The 20,422-nt window shown below is 40.8% G+C and overlaps 1 protein-coding gene across 3 annotated transcripts; it reads right to left on the bottom strand.

Moving 5' to 3' along the window:
• Window positions 1-2,359: 2,359 nt before the first annotated feature.
• LOC107376649 (hypermethylated in cancer 2 protein) lies at window positions 2,360-19,326 on the bottom strand. Of its 3 annotated transcripts, none has more exons than XM_015945870.3 (5): window positions 19,188-19,326; window positions 16,273-16,631; window positions 4,893-5,017; window positions 3,491-3,548; window positions 2,360-3,358 (listed from the first exon to the last, which is right to left on the bottom strand). In XM_015945870.3, exons 2-5 carry the CDS (start codon window positions 16,565-16,567, stop codon window positions 2,556-2,558), a joined length of 1,281 nt encoding a protein of 426 aa, XP_015801356.3. In that variant the 5' UTR covers window positions 16,568-16,631; window positions 19,188-19,326; the 3' UTR covers window positions 2,360-2,555. The 3 variants fall into 3 exon arrangements, with proteins under 3 accessions (XP_015801356.3, XP_015801372.3, XP_015801365.3); XM_015945886.3 differs by having other exon boundaries at window positions 3,497-3,548; XM_015945879.3 differs by lacking the exon at window positions 19,188-19,326 and adding an exon at window positions 19,033-19,163.
• Between the last annotated feature and the right edge of the window lie 1,096 nt (window positions 19,327-20,422).

Here is a 20,422-nt window from a genome sequence, read left to right as displayed (position 1 = left end):
CCAAGCCGACCCAACTCCGAGCCCCCGTAGCTCGCTGCCCCCGTTACCCTGTGCGCCCCGTCGGTCCGAAACTGCCCGCAACTATATAGCGACCCCCACCCTAGACAGGGGGGGTCGTGGTGACTGGGCTGTGGACGGCCGGCGGGACCAGGGTTAGGGGGAAGGGAGGTGCGGGATACAGAGTGGCCCGGCGTGCTTCGCAGTGGCGTGTCCAGATCTTTTAAAATGGGGTGGCCCAGGTGAGTTACAACTTTGTGCATGGGTGGCACCACTGGTTATGCTTTTTTTTGTTTTACCCCCAAGCCTTTTGAGGACAATGAAAAGCCTATTTAAAGGTAAATTAGTGTGGTGGCACCTGGGGTGGCCAATCAGATTCCAAGGGTGGCATGTGCCACCCCAGGCCACTCCCTGGACACGCCCCTGGTGCTTCGCGTCGAGCCAAACTCCGTACGCCCGTAGCTCGCTGCCCCCCGTTACCCTGTGCGCCCCGTCGGTCCGAAACTGCCCACACCTATATAGCGACCCCCACCCTAGACAGGGGGGGTCATGGTGACTGGGCTGTGGACGGCCGGCGGGACCGGGGTTACGGGGGAAGGAGGTGGGGGACGCGGAGAGGCCCGGCTCGCTCCTCTGACGCCCTGGGACCCTCGAACCGTGTAGTCCGGGCCCGGCTTCCCCGCCGACAGGTGCGTTCCCTTCCCCGACTCTCTCTTTTCCTCCGTCAGCACAACGTCCAGTTGGGGCTCGACCCGAGGGCTGACGGGCCACAGGCCCGGCGGGCGGTGCGTGGAGGAATCCCAAAGGGGAAAGGGTCTTTGGGGGCGGGTACTCGCCACGTCGACGGACCAAACGGACTACGGCCCAACCCTCGGAACACACTGACCAGCACGGTGCGTGGGCCTCGCCCTGGCCGCGCGCCGAGAAAGAAAACACCTTGCAAATCACCACAGAAGTCAAAACTGAAAAAAAAAAACATTTTGTAAATTTTATTATAAAATTGGAAAATTCATGCCCAATATACAGCAACATACAAGCTCAATCACAAAAAAGTTGGGTTGTTCGCAGCTACACAATAAAAAGGAACATTTTGCCCCAACATTACAAAACATGTTTACCAGAAAATCCAGTTTTGATTAAAACACCCATCTATAACAAATTATAAGCAACCAATTTGTAAATTTGATGCCATAAACCAATTGAAGCAATACAAAAACTTAATTTATTCAAGTGTTCTGGAAGATTCTAAGAGGTTTAAGTGTTGACATCTGAGGAAGGTCAAAGTTGGATGAAACAAATCGGCAAACCTAAATCCTTTTAAAAAGATGAAAGCAAAAATTGCCAAGTAAAATATTCTAATGATGTAATGCGAGGTAAAGATGTCTAATCTTTTCTGTGTGATGCTGGTATCAAATTGAACTTTGTAGTAAAAGTACGTCAACGCATAAAGCTGGAACACAAAAAACATAAAACTCTTAATAAATGTATAAACACAAAAACAAACAATGCACAACATGAATACCATTGGTCAAACCACCCATAACTTGTCGTTTTAATATTAACCTTTAACCACACTTAGGAACAATTAAGAGTATCCATTGAGCCAACACGAAGGTTTCTGCTCTGTGGGAAGAAGCATGGAAAGAACAGGCTTATTTACCACCACAATGCCTCACAGGGGGGTTTTAAAACCAGCAACCTTCTTGCTGCAAAGCAACAGTGTCTAACCACTGCAGTAAAACTATATTCAAAGTTTTTATTCCATTAAAGGTCATTTAGGAAGATATAATGTAGTTTAATTCCAGAAATGTCCAACTGTATCCCTGCAGTGACTAAATCTTTATGTTTAGTTAAAAAAGAACAAGATAGTTAATTAAAAAAGACAAACATGTTGAAAACTTGACATTTAACTGCTAAGAGAGGATTCTTCAGTTTGACTAATGTCATTCTAGACTACTGTTGTCCAAGCAGACTTAAATACATGTGACAGGTCTTCTGGATATATCCAGAATGTTTGATGCCATTCTGCTTCATTTCATATTGGTTCATAAATGGGGTGGAGTTGCTAAGAGCCCGGAGTTGTTTAAGGTTGAAAGGGTAAAAAAATGACCTCACTTACTGACTTCACTGAACAATGTTTAAACACGTGAAACTATTATGAAGTATATTCATCTTTATATGACTTTAGCTTAAATGGGAAGGGAAGCCAATGACTAGCTGAAGTGCATTAATATCCAAAGATGTATAAAATCTTCTGCTGGTCCACTTCCTGATAGTTGTGCTGAAGTGATGCCCTGCTTTTGTATTTTAGAGCAGGATCGTCTCTTGCTCATTATGGTGGGAGTCACAGGATGATGGCATCTTGAAAATCATGGAACTCTTTAGAACATCTCTCTGATTATGTTTGTCTTTTGTATGGACAGAAAAATAAAATAAAACACCAATTATGCATTGTGTTTGTCGTCTGATTTTCATTTTTTTGTCAGACTCAATCTATGAGGTGACTTTTAAATAACTGATCCATTTTGAAATGTGGGTTCACTCTAGAGATCAACTTGCTAACAGTCTTCAAAATCCTCTAAAGGCATAGTCCATCCCAGGTCTCCGTTTGCATCAAAGAAATGTGAGGGGTCTTTGTGAACTCTTGTCATGTGGCACTTGAGTGTCCCGAGGCTGAAGAATAATCTTGAACACATGCTGCAGGGCCATGTGTTTAAAGTATGATGCCGCATGTGCTTGTCAAACTTGGCCTTTAATTTAAACTTGATGTTACAGATGTGACATAAGTGTCTGACAGGCAAAGCATTGGTGGGATTAACAGAGGTCTCCATGGGCTCCTCCTTGATGGTAACTTGACTTCTGCTAAGAGCAGGTACGTTGTCTTCCTCATGGGTGTTTGTCGAGTTTTTGGCTTCATTCTTCATCAATTTCCTGTAGTTTTTACATGACTTTTTATGTACATTGGTGAATTCCACATAAGGAAAGACATTTCTGCAGCCTTGGCATGTTTTGTGATAACGTATGTGTGTTTTTAAGCCACCTTTTGTAGTGAAATTCTTGTTGCAATACATACAGGAAAAAAATGTGGGGTTGTTTTCCACAACATTGGGTCCAGTGGACTTTGAATCTTTGTCTGCAGAGTTGCTCTGATCACTTGGATTTTTCTTTGGTAAAGTTGTCTCACTTTTATTTCTGGTTCGAAGGCGTGCCAAATCTAAAATATCAGAGTGTTGGCGGCGATTTTCCTCTAGAAGCTTGTACATATCTTTTTTGATCGGCTTTTGTTGTCTTTGATTCTGTTGATCACAGTTCAACTTCGTTCTGATCAGGCCATGCTCCAACTCTGCATTAGCACCAGAAACTGTCAAAAGAATACAGAAACAAAAAAACACATGAACAGAGAAGACATCGGCAACAAACTGGACAAATTTTTCAGCAGGCTAAATAAATACTCCAAAAAAGTGAAAAGTAAAAACTACAGAGCTTAACTTACACTTACCAGATGTTTTGGAGTGCCCTTTTCTCTTCAGGTGGATGGAATAGTTACTTGCCTTAAAAAAAAAAAGAGACATCGTCAATAAAATATGCAATTAAAAAAAAAAGTGTCACATAACAAATGCAGTGACCCACACAAACACAGGCTTTAGTCTAAAATCTGACCATAATGTTAAGACCAACTGTTTCTTTGAACATGTTTTGTAGTGTGTGTTCATAGCTGTGTTTGTTTTAAATGGTCTTGCTATTCAGGCAGACAAGTGGTTATTTAAAATGAATGAGTTTAGATTTTCTAAGTTAACATCTACAAACATTATTGTGAGAACAAATGTATAAAGTATTATCATTAATTTGAGTGTGTTTGCTTAAGAAATATTGTTCAACATCATCAAACTGTGCAGCAGCGTGCAGAAGGGCGCGAACATCTCGAGATTACGGACATTTGTTTCTTCCGATAAGGGGGCCAGCTGCATCCAGGTGAAAGGACAGACCATCTTATCTTAGAATGCAGGACAGGGCTGAAGAACAGATCTTTATGTCGGTTGTGTTACTGCATGCTTGTGTTGTATCATTCCCTCCTTGCTACATGTAAAACTCAAAAATGTGACTTTTGTGTCGTGACTCATTGGTGTAAGGTTTTAATGAACACAAGAAACATTCCCCAGACAATTATCTCAAAGAGAAAGGAAACTCAGCCAAATTAAAATAATAAAGAACAAACTGATTATTTTATTTACCCCCAAACTGCTTGTTTGTCTATCTGCTTTTCCCCTGAGGGTTTTCCTCACGAACACAGTCTCGAAACCATACAACATCATTGGTCTCACCACTGTCTTGTACAACGTTCCTTTCATTCCCGCTGAAACCTTTCCATCACACCACATCACTCCCATTCTAGCTGGATAACAGCTCGTGTATAATCAGGTGTTAGACACTCATCTGATTTGCATGTGGCAAAGCAGACAAACAACTCCAGAGTTCATCAGCTTTGCTTGGCAAGGGTAAATGTTTTCTTACTTCCATGTCATATTTCTGGGATACTATTTCAATCAAAGCCAGGGTGCAGATCAACAAATCAGAATGTCAAGAAGATTATTGGATATTTTTCAAATAATCAGTTAATTAAGCAAAAACAATGATTACGACAAGTTGCATTCCCCCCCCCCCACCCCCACCCCCCGGTCCGTAGTTGAGTGAGAGCGTGTGTGTGCGCAATTTGTAGTTCCAATGGGATTGAAAGGAATGTTGAGAGGATGATTATTACTTAGATTACGATCCAGAGACTACATTAAATGAATAAACACTATTTGTGTCAAGTTTGAGGACTAAACTGACAACATCTGTTAGATTTTGATCACAAGACCCATCATCATCACAATGACAAACGATGGACGTTTCACCTCTGCCTTGACAGGAATTTGGCTCAGTTGAATGGAAAATGGGCGCAGCTTCACGTTGGGGTACAGACCCTCTTCTTTCTGGGTCCCAGTCTCACAGCCAAGTGGAGCACAGTGTTCATAAGATCCTGCCAAGATTTGTACACAAAGACATGAACATTTAATGTGATTTTATTTATTAAACAACACTTACTGTACATACTAGTAATGCACAGTATAAAGAGTATATGGTTAATATGATATAAATGAATCCACTGATAGAGATTTTCACTCTACCGGCCAACCGTGATTGTGCACGAATGTTGCAAGCTGCATCAGCTTACAACCAAAGCAGCTGCTTCTGCATCATGGAGTGGGTGGATGAAGACAAGCTTATAAAGAAGACGAGGCAACGACGGTTATACAGACCTGGTTTGGGTTTAAGGATGTTGGGCAGAAAAACATACTCAGTAAAATGTGCTGGGTGACTTATCTGCTTTAATGGCTTGTTAACATAAACTCCCTTGAATGACAATTGTTTTTTTAATACAAGATTCATAATTGAAAACTCGGAAGGTGTGAAAAAAATGACAAACTTTTACATTTGATGGCAAGCCGTCCCCGTTTCAGTAATATCTAATCCAGAACTTGCATTTTGTTGAAGTGAAATAAAAATCTGGTTATTGCAGTAAAGTCTGTACTGGATATATGCAGATTCATTGCAGGGTTTGCAGCATGGATCCCCATTTCTGTGAACGCAGCAAATTGTAAAGAAGACAGGGTAACATCGGTTAATCAGACCTGGTTTGAGTTTAAGGAGGCTGTTGAGTAGAAAAACATCCTCAGTTAAATATTCTGGGTGCCTATATAAAGAGCACCCTGACCCGACTCCTGTCATAAGTGTTCATGTGTGAAGCATCTCTTCCAGACGTATCTCCAGAACCCATCAAAGATTATTTTATATTCAACATGATTGAAAACACTTCTCTATCCAACACCTCCATGATGGAATCTCTTTGTACCATTGAAAATAATGAAGATTCGTGTCTGTGGGGCGACTTGGTTGAAGAAGAATTGGGTGAGTTACCAGACGTGGGAATTATTATTTATCCCTATGACCCAATTTATGACGAGGAAATAATGAATCATGACAATATTGCGACTATGAGCGACTAAGATGATGCCAGCTGCAGAATACCAGAACCAGACATGTGTTCTGTCACCTCTAGTTGATAAAATATTCATGATATTAGGGCTGAAACGATTCCTCGAGTACCTCGAATAATTCAAGTACAAAAAATCCTCGAGTCAAATTCTCTGCCTCAGGGTTTCGTTTAATTCATGTTTAATTAATTCATGGCTTTGCAATCGCCCGGGGTCATGTTTCACCCGGACCGAAATAAGTAGCGCACATACACACTGCACTGAATGCACACGCGAGTAGCGAATGTAACTTCACTTTCTCTTAAGCCATGTCGGACAACGTGGACCCCGGTGGAGTGCGAAAAAAACAGAAAATGTCAAAGGTGTGGGACCATTTTTCACGTCGTAAGGCGGAAAACGTAGTCCAGTGTAAATACTGTAAAATGGATTTAGCCTTTCACAACACACACATTTAAATTAGCTGACTTACATTTAATCTTGAAATTGCCCCCGAAGAAGCTGCCAGCTTCTGATCCGCTATCCTTTTGAAAATACTGCGGTGTATTCTGGGTAATTTTTTACCGAGGCTAGGCTACAAGAAACTTCCTGTGTATCCTTGCTCAGCTAGCTAAACGGCTAACAAACGGAGAACAAAAGCCTCGGTAGAACATGAACATTGGAACACGCCTTGGCGGTTTCTGATGACGTATCTCCTAGGCCAGTGGTTCCCAACCTTTTTCCCAAGTAGGGCTGCAACAACGAATCGATAAATTCGATGAAAATCGATTACTAAAAGCGTTGGCAACGAATTGCGTCATCGATTCGTTGTGTCGCACAACACTTCCAAAAGCGCCCCCCCTTCCCGCCCGCCGTTGCGCGCAGACCAGAGCAAGTCAGATCAGCGCGAGGGAGAGCCGCAGATCAGCGCGAGGGAGAGCCGCAGATCAGCGCGAGGGAGAGCCGGCAGATCAGCGCGAGGGAGAGCCGCAGATCAGCGCGAGGGAGAGCCGGCAGATCAGCGCAAGGGAGAGCCGGCAGATCAGCGCGAGGGAGAGCCGGCAGATCAGCGCGAGGGAGAGCCGGCAGATCAGCGCAAGGGAGAGCCGGTAGCGGCAGATCAGCGCGAGGGAGAGCCGGCAGACTTGCGCTGCTGCGAACCGGTTCCGCATTGTTGCACAGCGATCCAGGCAGCTGCTTCCAGCGCATGGTCCATTCTCAAAGTGGCGCAACCAAAAAACTATAATTAGCACACGATCGTTCATGTCCGCACATGTTCTCTATTTTCTGTCTTATTTGTGCCTGAAGCTCGCTACTGCGGAGCTCATCACCTGTGCTGTGGTGATGTCACCTCACGCAGCATCGAAAACGCGCTCTGCGCTTTTCGGTCAGGAGATCCCTTTGACCTGCTCAAAAGTAACTGATGAGGTGAAAAGGTAAGAATCCAGGCAACAGATTTTCTGGAGAATTAAGAGGAGATGCAGGAAGATGAGAGACAGACAGGACAGGAAAATAGTTCAATAAAAACAAGAAAACAAAACAAAGTGTTGAAAAGTAAAATGTAGGTAGATTTATCTCCACTACACGTTTTTACCAGTAAAAAACAATAAGTTATACACATGTCATATTTATACATCTGATACAATTCAGATCACCTTCAAAACTCAGTCACACACCCAGGGCCGTTTCAAGACATTTTGGGGGCCAAGGCAAAATGCCCCCCCCCCATAACTGGGCTCCCCAGAAGCCTCTGTGTAATTCATACCCTCTCCAGGAGTGTTAGTTATACGGTGTTTATAAAAGCCCCTCAGACATTACTGACATGTTCTAATATTATCAGATGAAAAACTAAATTATCAGACATGCTGTCTCATCTGCTTCTTTTATAAACTTGCAAAAAGTAACAAAACCATTTGAAAGCCACTATTTGTGGATTCTCTGAAAGTTTCCATGGAGTTTGTGACAACTTATTTTTTCATTGATCCTATCGTCTAATCTCACAGCTGAAATAAGCATCCTTAATAATCTGTGCACAGGAAGCTTACCGATGCTGTAGTAAAACAAAAGGTATAATAATTTATTATTAATAAAACCTTGTTGCAGCACTAAAGCAGAAAAATTAGATTTTGCATTAAATATGCAAAATATTTACATATGAATTGTTTTAGAGCCCTTTAATTGGCAGAATCTGATATTAATTTAGTTCTTACAAAAAATGGTTCCCAACATGGTTTGTGTGGCGTTGCCATAGTGTGACGTCATAGGCACAGATCCCCTGTCCTCTTGTTTGGAAATGGAAATATGATCACCCTACATTAAACAAACTGTCCACCCGGGCTTTTGCACTGCACAGAGACGCTTCGCTGCCTACGACTGAACGTCAGTTGAGAGTCAGTCTCATGCAGACTGACCAATAAAGAGAGGGCCTCAAGTTAAGACCCTCTCCTCATTGGTCAGTCCACACGAGGTGGGTCAAAGGTTACTCTGGGCGGGTTACGTGTTGTCAGGCATTCAAGTATTGAGTATATTTACTGCATATTACAGTAAAATATTCTGTATGTGACCACATTATGGTGATCCTTGGGTCGTGATGATGGAGACCTTGAATATTGTTGCCCAGGGTACAACAAAGTGTTAATCTGGCCCTGGTTCCGCCATCACATTCCCGCAGAAACTGGTTGATCACACCGGGGCCAGACTACTAGCATGTGGTTTTACAACCACAATGTCCTCAGAAGCAAAAACGCTTTTAAAAGGGAGGGAGGAGTCCTAACTGTTGCTGCAGGCGTGTTGTGTGAGAGTGCAGTTATATACTGGTTAATATATTTTTGGGTTCAGTTGCTTTCATGTGGCCTAATGTGAGTCTATTTGGGATCATTGGAATGATCAGCAGCATTTCTTGATGTGACTTTATGGCAGTTGCCCAGTAGTGCTGTGTTGAAAAAAATCGATTCTCCGATTCTGAATCGATTCTTATATAAATTCATAAAGATCGATTCATACGTCCAAAGATCGATTTAACCATTTAACAGTGTCTGGCTCTTGTACAGCTAAAATATAAAAGAAGTTCAGAGGCGTGGGTGATGATAAAGGGTTAATATGGTGCAGCGACCTTCTCCCGCCCACCGTCATGTGACTGAATTCACGCATGCGTGCTAGGTGTGAAGATATTTTTTTAAAATGGCGTCGGATACTAGCAGCGACGTTAGCCATGCGTTCGATTTGAAAACACCAAAAACTCTTAAAGCTGCGGTCTGGCAGCATTTTGGTTTCAGAACGGACAAAGAGAAAGGTCAGCTTGACAAAAGCAAAGTGATTTGCAAGGCATGCCAAATGGAGGTGAAATATTGCGGAAATACAACCAATCTCAACAATCGCATTTTGCGACATCACCAAGATCTTGCGTGCAAGCCGTCCACTGGTCTGCAGCAGATGAAATTCAAGGACTCACTACAACTACCGGCTAATTCTACACTTTCTCACAAAATAACTGAGGTGATAGCGGGCTTCATTTGCAAGGATATGCGCCCATATTCTGTCGTTGAAAACGAGGGCTTCAAGCGGCTAATGAAAGTAGCGGAGCCAATGAAAAAAGCTACTGAAGTCATGTCAGAAGAAAAGTCACCAACTCTCTCAGTGATCGCACCCCTGCATGCTCTGCTGCTGAAGGAGATGACCAGCCTCCCAGAAGACTCCAAAGTTGTTAAGGATATGAAGAATGAGATCAAGAAAAACCTGAGCACCAGGTAGGCCTATTTTGTGTGTGTGAGAGAGAAAATAGGTTATATTGTGTATTTAATTAAACAATTTAAGAAAATATTATCTCCCTAATTGCATAGATTTAAATGTGTGACATTTATATTTCAGGTATGTGAACCAGACGGCCATGCTGCATGCCGCCTCAGCTGTTGATCCACGCTTCAAAGCCCTGCCATTTCTGGGTGAGGAGGAGCGAGAGCACAGCTTCTCCAGGCTCCAGGCTGAGGCAGTGGGTGGGATGGAGGAAGAAGCATCTAATGTAAGTAATAAGAAGCCTTGTGAAAAAAAAAATCCAAGCAAATACTACCTAAACTCTTACCTATCAGGGAGAAGTTGTTTGTGTTTATTCCAATTATAAATGTGCAGTTTCTTACTGTTCAGAAACATATTTTTAAATATTTTTATCATATTTTAAATCTCAGCCTGAGCAGGCAGGCATTCATAGATGATAGAATATACTCCGATTAATCACACAGTGGGGAAGTTAATTTGCTACAGCAGCACATATCCTTGGAGAAAACGAGAAATAATATTACACTTAAATACACAAGGCAGGAAGCTATTGTAACCTTCAAAAAATACACAACTCTAAGAACCAAGACTGAACACTTTTCCTGATATCCAAGTGGTTGTCTGACATGATAGTTTAGATCAAAATGACAGATTTATGTTATGTGTTAAGTTATTCATAGCCAAACCGAAGCCTATTGTTGCACAACAACATATAAAAGTATTTATTCTCTCACGCAGCAAGATGAAGTTGATGAAATGGAGGAAGAGGAGGAAAACAACCCCCCTGCACCTAACCCCAAGCAATCCAGTGCTTTGGAGTCTCCTTGGGGAAGCCTACATACCAAGAGAGGAGAGGGGACATGCAAAGAAAACTCTTGCAGAGGTGGCAGAAGATGAGATCAAGAGGTGCAGGGCGAGGAGACCTGCAGGACAATCTGCTGGTCTGGTGGAGAGAGAATGAAAAAGAGTATCCTCTTTTGGCTCGCATGGCTAAGCGATATCTCTGTGTCCCTGGGACCAGTGTCGCGTCTGAGAGGGTTTTTTCAACTGCAGGTGATATAATCACTGCAAAAAGAAGCTGTCTCACCCCTGGTAATGTGAATCAGCTACTTTTCCTGCAGAAGAATCTTACCATTCCCAAGTGATGTTCATAAGAGGACAGTTTACACAGTCTGTCTTTAGTCAAGTTTAATTTCCTGTTCAGTTTTGTTTGTACATTAATATGAATGTTTCTGGATACTTGAAGTGTTTAAGTTGTTGCACAAGACTGTGAAACAGTTGTTTAAGGTTCTGTACCTTTTAATTTCTATTTGCACAAAGTAAAACCAAAGCAGTTAATTTTAAGCTTTCTGTTTCTGTTTACATTTGCACTGGCAAATAATATCTTTTTTCATATGGTGAAACTTATTTGAATAAAAATGGCATTTGCTTTCAACAGCAATAGCATTTGGCTGAATTCCTAACATCTGAATTTAATGATGTCCTAGAAAACACTGGAAACACTTGACTTTCTTGGAGAGGAACTGGTGCTTACAACCATTTTTAATAGCCAATATTTCATTAATGTATCATTGAATGTCAATATTATCAATATACTACACAATGGAATTAAGGTAACTGCAAAAATGTTTTTAAATTGATGACCTGAAATGAATCGATATCGGATCGGAATCGATCGGATTAGACAGTGATAATCGATTCTAAATCTCAAGAATTGGAATCGAATCGATTCTGGAAATTTGAATCGATACCCAGCACTATTGCCCAGGGCATCATCGCAAGGAGGATGGCATTCATTTACTTTTGTTTTATTTGGTATTTTTTCAGTCATTTTTGGAAATAGTGATCAATTTTGATTAATTCACAGCCTATGTTTAATTACATTTAAAATAAATGTCAACAGATGAGATCAAACAAAACAGATGAGAATTGCCCTTAAGCTGTTTAACTTGGAGCAAGCATTTTAGGTCACAGATAGTTGTAGCTTAGGGTCTCTGTCTATACACCTTATAAGACAATTTAGGTGATGGCATGTTGTTTTTCTGCTATTGAACTGTTTTCTAATAATGTTGTGTTAAATAAAGTGAAGGAAGGAGAGAAATAACGTTTCCCTAGCAGTTTTTAAAAATTTCCCCATGTAATCCGATTAATCGATTAATCGTGTCGAGACCCCATCCGATTAATCGATTATCCAAATAATCGTTTGTTGCAGCCCTATTCCCAAGGGACCCCTTTGTTACCAGTCAAATTTTTTGACGACCCCCTCCCATTCTCTCTTCCAGTACAAACATTATTAAGAAATGATAAAATTGTTCAAGCACATTTTAATATGCTTTGATTCAATAAATAACAGTAATAGTAGGCTGTGCTTGACTGTTTGTATTACTTTTCTGAACACATTGTTTCTTGTAAACACTGATAAATCAATCATTCCTTTCAATAAATGTTTGACACATAAAAAATACACTGAGCAAAATGTACTTAAATGTGTATATTACTGTTTATACTAGATTATTTACTGTAAAGGCTGTGATTAATCAACCAGTCCTATCTTTAATGAACTTTTGACAATTGAAATTAAAACAGTGAGCTGAGCAAAATGTTCTTAAAAGTGTTACTTTTTCTGTACTAATTATTTCCTGTCTTAATATCAGTAAATTTTTCACTCATGAAAAAAAAAATGTGAGCAAAATGTAGGCTATAAACAAGTAATAAATGAAGTTTTAACCCCTTAAAGTGGAAAGGTCCTGGCGACCCACTGCGAGGCTTTGTCGCCCCCTTGTGGGGGTCGGGACCCCCAGGTTAGAAACCACTGTCCTAGGCAACCGGAGCTGGGCCATGACATCAAGGCAAAGTTCCTTGGCATTGAGCAACACCCATGGTGTCCACTGATCTCTGATCAGAGATGAGAAAGCACATTGGCATGTCACATCCAAACGCAAAAGGCATTGGTAACGGTACTCTCAGTCATTAGACGGGGTTCGACTCCCTGTGATGCCCTTCTGATTGGACAGACATGTCAAAACCTCGCCACGCCTGACACCTGTCATCTGTTCATGAACTACTATGGACTACAAATGCTATTTTCTAACTCCGCTTGTTTTGTGCCATGGATTTCACATATGATGTCCATGAATTTTTAAGGTGCATTTTGATACCAGGAATGTGCTTATTTTTGAATGGGGGAACGCTATTTTAGTGTGAAAATAAGTCCAGAATTACAAATGCGCTTCATAAAATTGACGTCACCGAACCAGACACGGAGAAAACTGAGGGAAAATTGCTGTAAGTTCAGCAAACTTCCCACAGGAGGAAAGAACCACCATAAATCTGGTCATTTGGTAAGTAGCAGCTACTTTGGGGAGAGGAGATTGTGTGGCGACGTCACATATGCTACGTGCCAATTTCTAGTTTGTAGTAATGCTCATTACAAACTTTTACAAGCTGATAAATCTCAAAGTAGGTGACTGGCCATTCCTATCTGTACCTGGTCGGCCCGGCCCGGATAGCATAGCTTGCTTACATATCTTGGTGGCCTGCCTTTTTACAGGGTGAAACAAGTTTTTCAGCCCTCTTTCTGAGGTGGTCTGCTTCAGGCTGACCAGGCCCAACACACCCACTGCCGACTGATAAGCCGGTGTCGGTACAAGATCTGCTCGGGTGAAAAATCGGCTCAGGGTCCGTTCACTGCCGATGACGTCTAAGTAGTTGATTGGCTGAACATGAACCTTACGGAATTACATAATCACGTTACGTTGTTATCACGTTACGTTGGTCCAGGCAAATCTTTCTGTTGGATGGACAACTTTTACAAAGAAATCCATCATTACCTCTGAAAATAAACGTTTAGCATAGAGCTGCATGTATATTAGGGCTGAACGATTAACAGCATGTGCAATTAAATTGTGATGTGACAAAAGGAGATTTTCTAATCGCAAAGGCTGCAATTTGGCAGCGAGTGGTTAGCGCAATGCTAATATACGTGGAAAAACCCATAGGAATGCTAATGCTAATATCGCCGATTACATTATTACAAATTATGAATTAGAAACGTGCCAAATGATTACATTTGGAGTCTAATAGAAAGTAAAACTACCATCAATCAAATAAGTACAGACAGGTATTTTAGTAAAGCCAGAAAACTTTAAACTCCAGAGTTTTGGCTAGCAGCTATGAGTGTAACTGAACTACGCATGGACAAGACGTCAAAAACTCTAAACACAAAATACTTCAATAAACGGGACACACTTCTTTCCTGTAAATACAATTTCACAGGTGTTGCTAATACCTATGATCCTTCAAGGGATGTGCTCAAAGAGGAGTTCAACATTATGAATACAACATAGTGTTTTACTTTACAAATACCTTTATAAACACAAACTTACGTCTTAAGAAACATTATTTTAATAACGAAACTGCTAAATTCTTTCTAACAGTATAGATGTGTAGTGTATTTTGTCCGAGTGGGTTTGCCGTACTTTGACGTCATCGGCAGTCGAAGGACTCTGAGCCAATTTTGCACCCGAGCAGATCCTGTACCGACACCGGCTTATCAGTCAGCAAATTCACACCTTCCATTAGAGCAAGCCTCTGATTGGTGGGTAGAATCAGCCCACATGGGCTTAAGGCATGCTCAATTCATTATCATTCATTATCATGCTGATTACCTAGAAGCTGAAAATGTCTGACTGCATTCCTTGCATACCTAAGCAAGGATGTGTGGAATCAACCGGGCCAGGCTGGGGCCGACTGAAGCTATCCGGGCAGGGCCGACCACGTAAGATGGGAATGGCCCATAAAGCTTGGTTTATGCTTGACGCATTCACTTTCCGCGTGGTGATGCGGCTTGCGGATGGAACGCGCTTCACAACTCGCAGCTTTTAATGGTTCGTGCGGCTTGTCTCTGCGGTGAGCCAATATTCTCCCAAACTGAACGGGGCAGCATGGAGCTCTACGGCATGCACCCAACACTACACCATAGTAGAAGTAGAAATTACTGTTTACAACATGGCATTCCAGCATTTTTAACAGCGTTCTCGTCTTTTCCGACAGTGCGAGCTATTTCTCTCCAAGAATTATTTACAACATGTTGATCACGGTGATCTCTGAGAGCTGAATCATACAAATGTCTGTATTTATGAACCTCTGCCATACTAGTTCTTGCCGGTCCGCCATGTTTTTCCGCGTCCGTCCGTCCGTCCGCATGGTTAGAAATTTTCCGAGGTGCGTGTTGCAGAAATTCTGGGCCGTGCGGAGACGCGGTGGAGGGGCGTGGTTGTTAAAATGACGCAAAATGACGTAACTTTTCCGCGCGGAGCCGTGCGGACCTCGCGGACGCGTCAAGCATAAACCAACCTTAAGGCTCCCTATAGAGAAACACCTGCAAGCATTAGCATTAGCTGACCTGTTAGGGATGGATCACAGACTTTGAAGTGTTTCTGCTGTTTACAATGTTTTTTTTTGTCTTTGCTGGTTTCTACATTTTGTTCCATACCACCTTGATTACCATGTTGTTCGCCAGTAGAATGCGTTCACGCTGTGGTGTGCGCAGTTAACGAAGCCTCAAATCAGGAAAAATTATTAGAGGAATTCATTGATTTGAACCATTCAATTATATATAATTATCTATAATACAGTACGTTTAAGACCTATACATCAAACCTCAAGACTTTTAAAAAAAGACTTTAAAGGTATTATTTCCAAATTCATAAATTCAATGTTTTTTAAAACTTTTGATTCCTGATTACAGGGTACCAACAGAGTCTTAAAGACAGCAGGAAGAAATGTTATTTCTGTTTTTACATTTTTTTCAAGTCAAGAATTTTGTGTTTATCACATTTAGGTTACATTGTATTTAAAAAGTTGACAAGTTTTATTTATTTTATGAGAATTATTGTGTTGCGATGTTTGGAAAAAGAATCATAACATAAAAATTACATGAAAGGTTTTGTATTTGTTTATATAAGTTTGGAACATTCTATAATTTTTTTGAATTATTTGTTCTGCTGCAGCCATCGGAATTGTTATTTCAAAAACTCATTTATAAACCAAAGAATAAATACTGCACCTGCTTCAAATTATACCATAATATAGATTTTAGACTATTGCCCACTCTTATTACACACACGTGCGCACACACACACACACACACACACACACACACACACACACACACACACACACACGCGCACACATACACACACATTTTGCTGGTTACTCTGAGATTATGCACATGACTGTTCCTTAAGTACAGTTGTGTCATTTAATTCTGATCTAAATAATGTTAACTGTAATTAGGCTTTTGAGCAGGTTTGTTACTTTGTTAAACAGCGCTCTCATTACTTCGGCTGTACATCATTCCTTTTAAAACATTCCTGAACGTTCAGCCCATTTTTAAATAAAATGAAGTCAGCTATCAACAAATTTGACTTACAAGATCAAGCAGCAATAAAAAGCCAGATGTTTTTTGAGTTGTAACAAACTATTACTTTACCTTTAAAATCACCCTGAGCAACTGCAGGAGCCAGTGCCGAGGCATCTGAGAAAACTTGGGTCTGTGTCTCTGCTTGTTTGGGACAGTCAGAAGGAAGGTCTTTCAGCTTTAGCTCGGCTCTCCGCAGCTTTACTTTGAGTTGAGAAATCTCTGCTGCTTTCTGCGCCAGCTGAACCTTTTGCTCGTGTAACGCATTTTCAAAAATCTTCATTACTTCAAACAAAGCTGTCCTTAGCACAGAGTCCATCGTTGTGGTCAGCTGAACTCTGTACCCCCTCATCAGTTCGTCAGCCATCGTGGAAGTGGGCTTGATGCACTTGGTTGATGCTTTAGATTAAACAGGTTGCAGTGGAGGTACCCTAAACAGAGACATAAACAAAATTGTATAAATTCAAAAATGACTTTACAGTAGTTGGTCTAATCACTAGAGCTGTAGCGAAGCGTCGATGACGTCGATGGCTCGATTCTACAAATTCGTCAACGTCAGATCCGGTAGTCGACGCACCACGCCCACTTGTTGCATCCCCAGGAGTTTGTAAATAGAGGAGGAATCTGCCTGTTTTTCCTCTAGTTCGCCCTCTTCTCCGCCTTTAACATCTCCGCCAAATACCGAAGACCCGGAACAATGTCCGTCCGCTACTAGATTCCTGTTTTGCCCGCCTTCTTCTCCCGACAAAGGACAACAACTTCCGGGGTCAGATGCGCTGCTTCGTCTCTATCGCAGATGTAGAAAATCACCGGTAGTGTTTCTCCCTTCATTAAGGAGCTTCTTTCAGACATTAGGAGAGCTGTTTTTGTGGTAGCAGTCTCTCCTCCATGCTGGTCTGTTTGCTGGGTGTTTTTGGTTTATTTAAACTTGATAAGTGGAACTTAACATTGGTAAAGCTACTGTTAGCATCTTCGCTAACAGCTTCTTGCATTTGGATAAGCGGTTACGTTTTGGTTTAGAGTTAATCTTTTTTGTGGTGTAGATCTCCCTTTTATTACATTAAGATTGTTGTGGGTTTCGGTTTAGTTTAAAATATCACCTGAGTTTGGTTTAGCCACCCAGTTTAGAGTTTGGTGATCTCTATTTTGGTCCAGAACTCAGTAATCTTTGCCCAGTGGGACATTCCTAGTTATCTGTACTTTTGTTTTAATTCCCCACAAGCAGAATTAGTTTTATTATTCCCAACCTGTGGATGGAAAGATATATGTTTGTTGTTGTTGTAAATAAACCTGATCATCATTTAAACTTTTAAATCCCACGTTATTGTCCCTTCCTTTTTGCACACGAGCCCAACTCCCCTAGCCTGGCAAGCCAGACTAAATAAATGTATTATTTAAACTTTGCAAAGCAAGAATTTGGTCTAGTTCACTAGGCTACAACTCCCCAGGAAGAGTCGCAACACCACTCGCCTCACACAAACATAAGTGACCAAAACAAAGCAGCATGGAGACACTCTGTCTCCAACCACCTCTCAGGCAGCAGCCTGCACTCCCATGTTTAACATGTCACCAGAACATAACCAATAAGAGCAGTGTTATACAAAATGGAAGGCCTGTAGTGTTTATTCTCTTACAGTACCAACTGATCACTTTTTTTGAGGAATTTATTTGAGATTTTCTGGTTTTTATTAATTGTGCAATAGAAAAATAACAATAATTAGATTAATCGTCTAAATAGTCGTTAGAACAGTCGACTATTCGATGAAATAATCGTCAGAATAATCGTTTTAAAACTAATCGTTTACCCCCAGCCCTACTAATCACCACTAATAACCACACACTGTACAGACAAGAGGTAGAACAGTGAATGTGTGACAACAATAAGATATCCTTAATGTGGAGAAAACCAAAGAGGTGATCCTGAACTTCAGAAGAAGCTGTGACTGTTGAAAAGTGCAGAATAGTGAGAGCTACAGAGATCATCAGCACCCAAACCCCAGGCCTAGTGGACTGATGTGCTAAAAAGACCCCCGGCCAGCAGACCACCTCTTTGTACCCTTGCCCTCAGGCAGGAAACTACAGAACATCCAGATATTGCAGCTATTTTTTCCTCAGGCCATCCAAGTACCGAATGCCCTACAATTTACTCTAGTTGTGTTTGTTTTATGGGTAGGCAAACAAACAAACAAACATAACACGTTAAAAAAGCACAAAAATAAGTATCTATGCACCACAAAGCATTTGTGCTCAGGGCACCCAAAAGACTAGCACCGTCCCTAGTTACAACCTATAGCTAAACACCATGTGACTGATTAAACGCTGAAGATAATATAAAATCATTTCAAATTCAAATATTTGCAGCTGGCAGATTTGTCACATTCTGAAAATTCGAGACCTCTAATTGCTAAAATCTCACTTCCTGTCACATTTGTTAGGTGGTGCTTTGCAAAAGCCACGAAATGTGTGCAAGAATACGTCAATTTACCGAAAAAGTACACTTAGGAGCATTACTGAACTTTTAAATACTCACGTTTGTAATCGAGAACCAACTAAATTAACATTAACTGGTTTTAGCTTTAACGCTACGAACAGACCATTCACCAGCAAGTCGAAGACCTTCATAACATAATTTTAAAACAAGTTGCAACACCAAATATCTACAACCTGAAGCCGTTCTGAACAGCTTGCCGAAAAACACGAGACCCTCGTGCGCCATTTTTTCCCCAGAAACCCGACCCGGAGGAAAGAAAACTTTTACATTACTAATCCCCAGTTCGGTTTCGCGGGTTTGAATGTTTCAAGATAAATATCAGTCGGTAATTCAAAACTAACCTTCAATGAGTCAACGGAGATAATGCGCTGGCCACATTTTCGTCTGGGCCTACCAGAAAGTCACTCAACATGGCGGTAACCAACGCAGATAAGATACGCAATGAAACGTTTAAATTGACATAAGGCAACGTAGAATACAGACGAAACAAACGTACTTGGAACCAGATGGATGTGAGAATTGATCCAGCCAGGAGTTATAATATCGATACAAAACGTAATCCAACAGAACAGTACATCACAGCAGCTATTTTTCCCGCCGTGCTTTACAATGAAAGAAACTGTAGGTGTTGTGCCGCTATGGGTTTCCCCGTTACCATTTGTTTAACATTCACGTACGACAGGAAGCGTTACCCCTGCTGAAGAGTAAAACATCAGTAAAACAAGAACATCTCAATGCGTTGTAGTAAGTAAATAAGCACATTTTATTTATAAAGTGACCGCCAAATATGTGCAATCACAAAGCGCTGTACAACACAGATAAAAAGAATAACTAAAACAGTAAAACGTATTGTATTTCAAAAATGTATAACTTTTTCTTCATAACATAAGAATGAGTAATATTTTAATGGTAATTTTTCATTTAAAATGACAAAATGTTGTAACGTTGTTGTTTTTTATTTTTATTTTTTTCAAACCCCAAAAATGACTTTTGTTCAGGCAGTAACGGGGCAGAGATTGAACGGAAGTAGATTTGACCGGGGAACAAATCTCGACACAGCCGTTACTACAGCGGAAATGATGAATGTGCTGCATTCAATGTACCTCAAAAGTCACGACTTCTTTATTCCAGACTCGAAGTCCAATTCACTGAAGTAGAAAAACATTGTACTGATACAATAACATGAAATTAACACAATATGACACACTAAAGCACCAGAGACAAATAATCATGAAAAACTTTCAATTCAATTCAAGTTTATTTATATAGCACTCAAGGCACTTCACATAGTAAACATTCCAATACAGGTCAGTTCATTAAGCCAATCGGAAAAAAGTTTCCTATATAAGGAACCCAGGAGATCAAACAATACTAGAACAGACACAAACATAAACATTAACAAGAGACAGTAATAACAGTAGTGTGAAAATAAAATATAAATTATTGTAACTCCCTGTAATCAAAAAAAGAAAAAGACTGTTATACCAGTGTTTCCACATCTTTGACTGGTAACTGGCACTGACATTTACTTGGGCTCCAGATGGTTAAGAAGAAGACGATCTTTTATATAGTTCTTCTCAAGATAAAAATCACAATGCACTTAAGACTTTAAAGAGACAATGTGTAGTTTTTACCATTCATTTCTGGAAATATCCATCAAAATGTTGTTGAAAATTAATTAAATTATGCCCAGTTGTTGAAAATTATTCATGGCTTCATAACATGTAACCA

The sequence above is a fragment of the Nothobranchius furzeri genome, chromosome 1, assembly GCF_043380555.1.
Source record: "Nothobranchius furzeri strain GRZ-AD chromosome 1, NfurGRZ-RIMD1, whole genome shotgun sequence".
Classification (NCBI taxonomy): Eukaryota; Metazoa; Chordata; class Actinopteri; order Cyprinodontiformes; family Nothobranchiidae; genus Nothobranchius; species Nothobranchius furzeri.
This window is presented reverse-complemented; position numbering and strand designations above follow the sequence as displayed.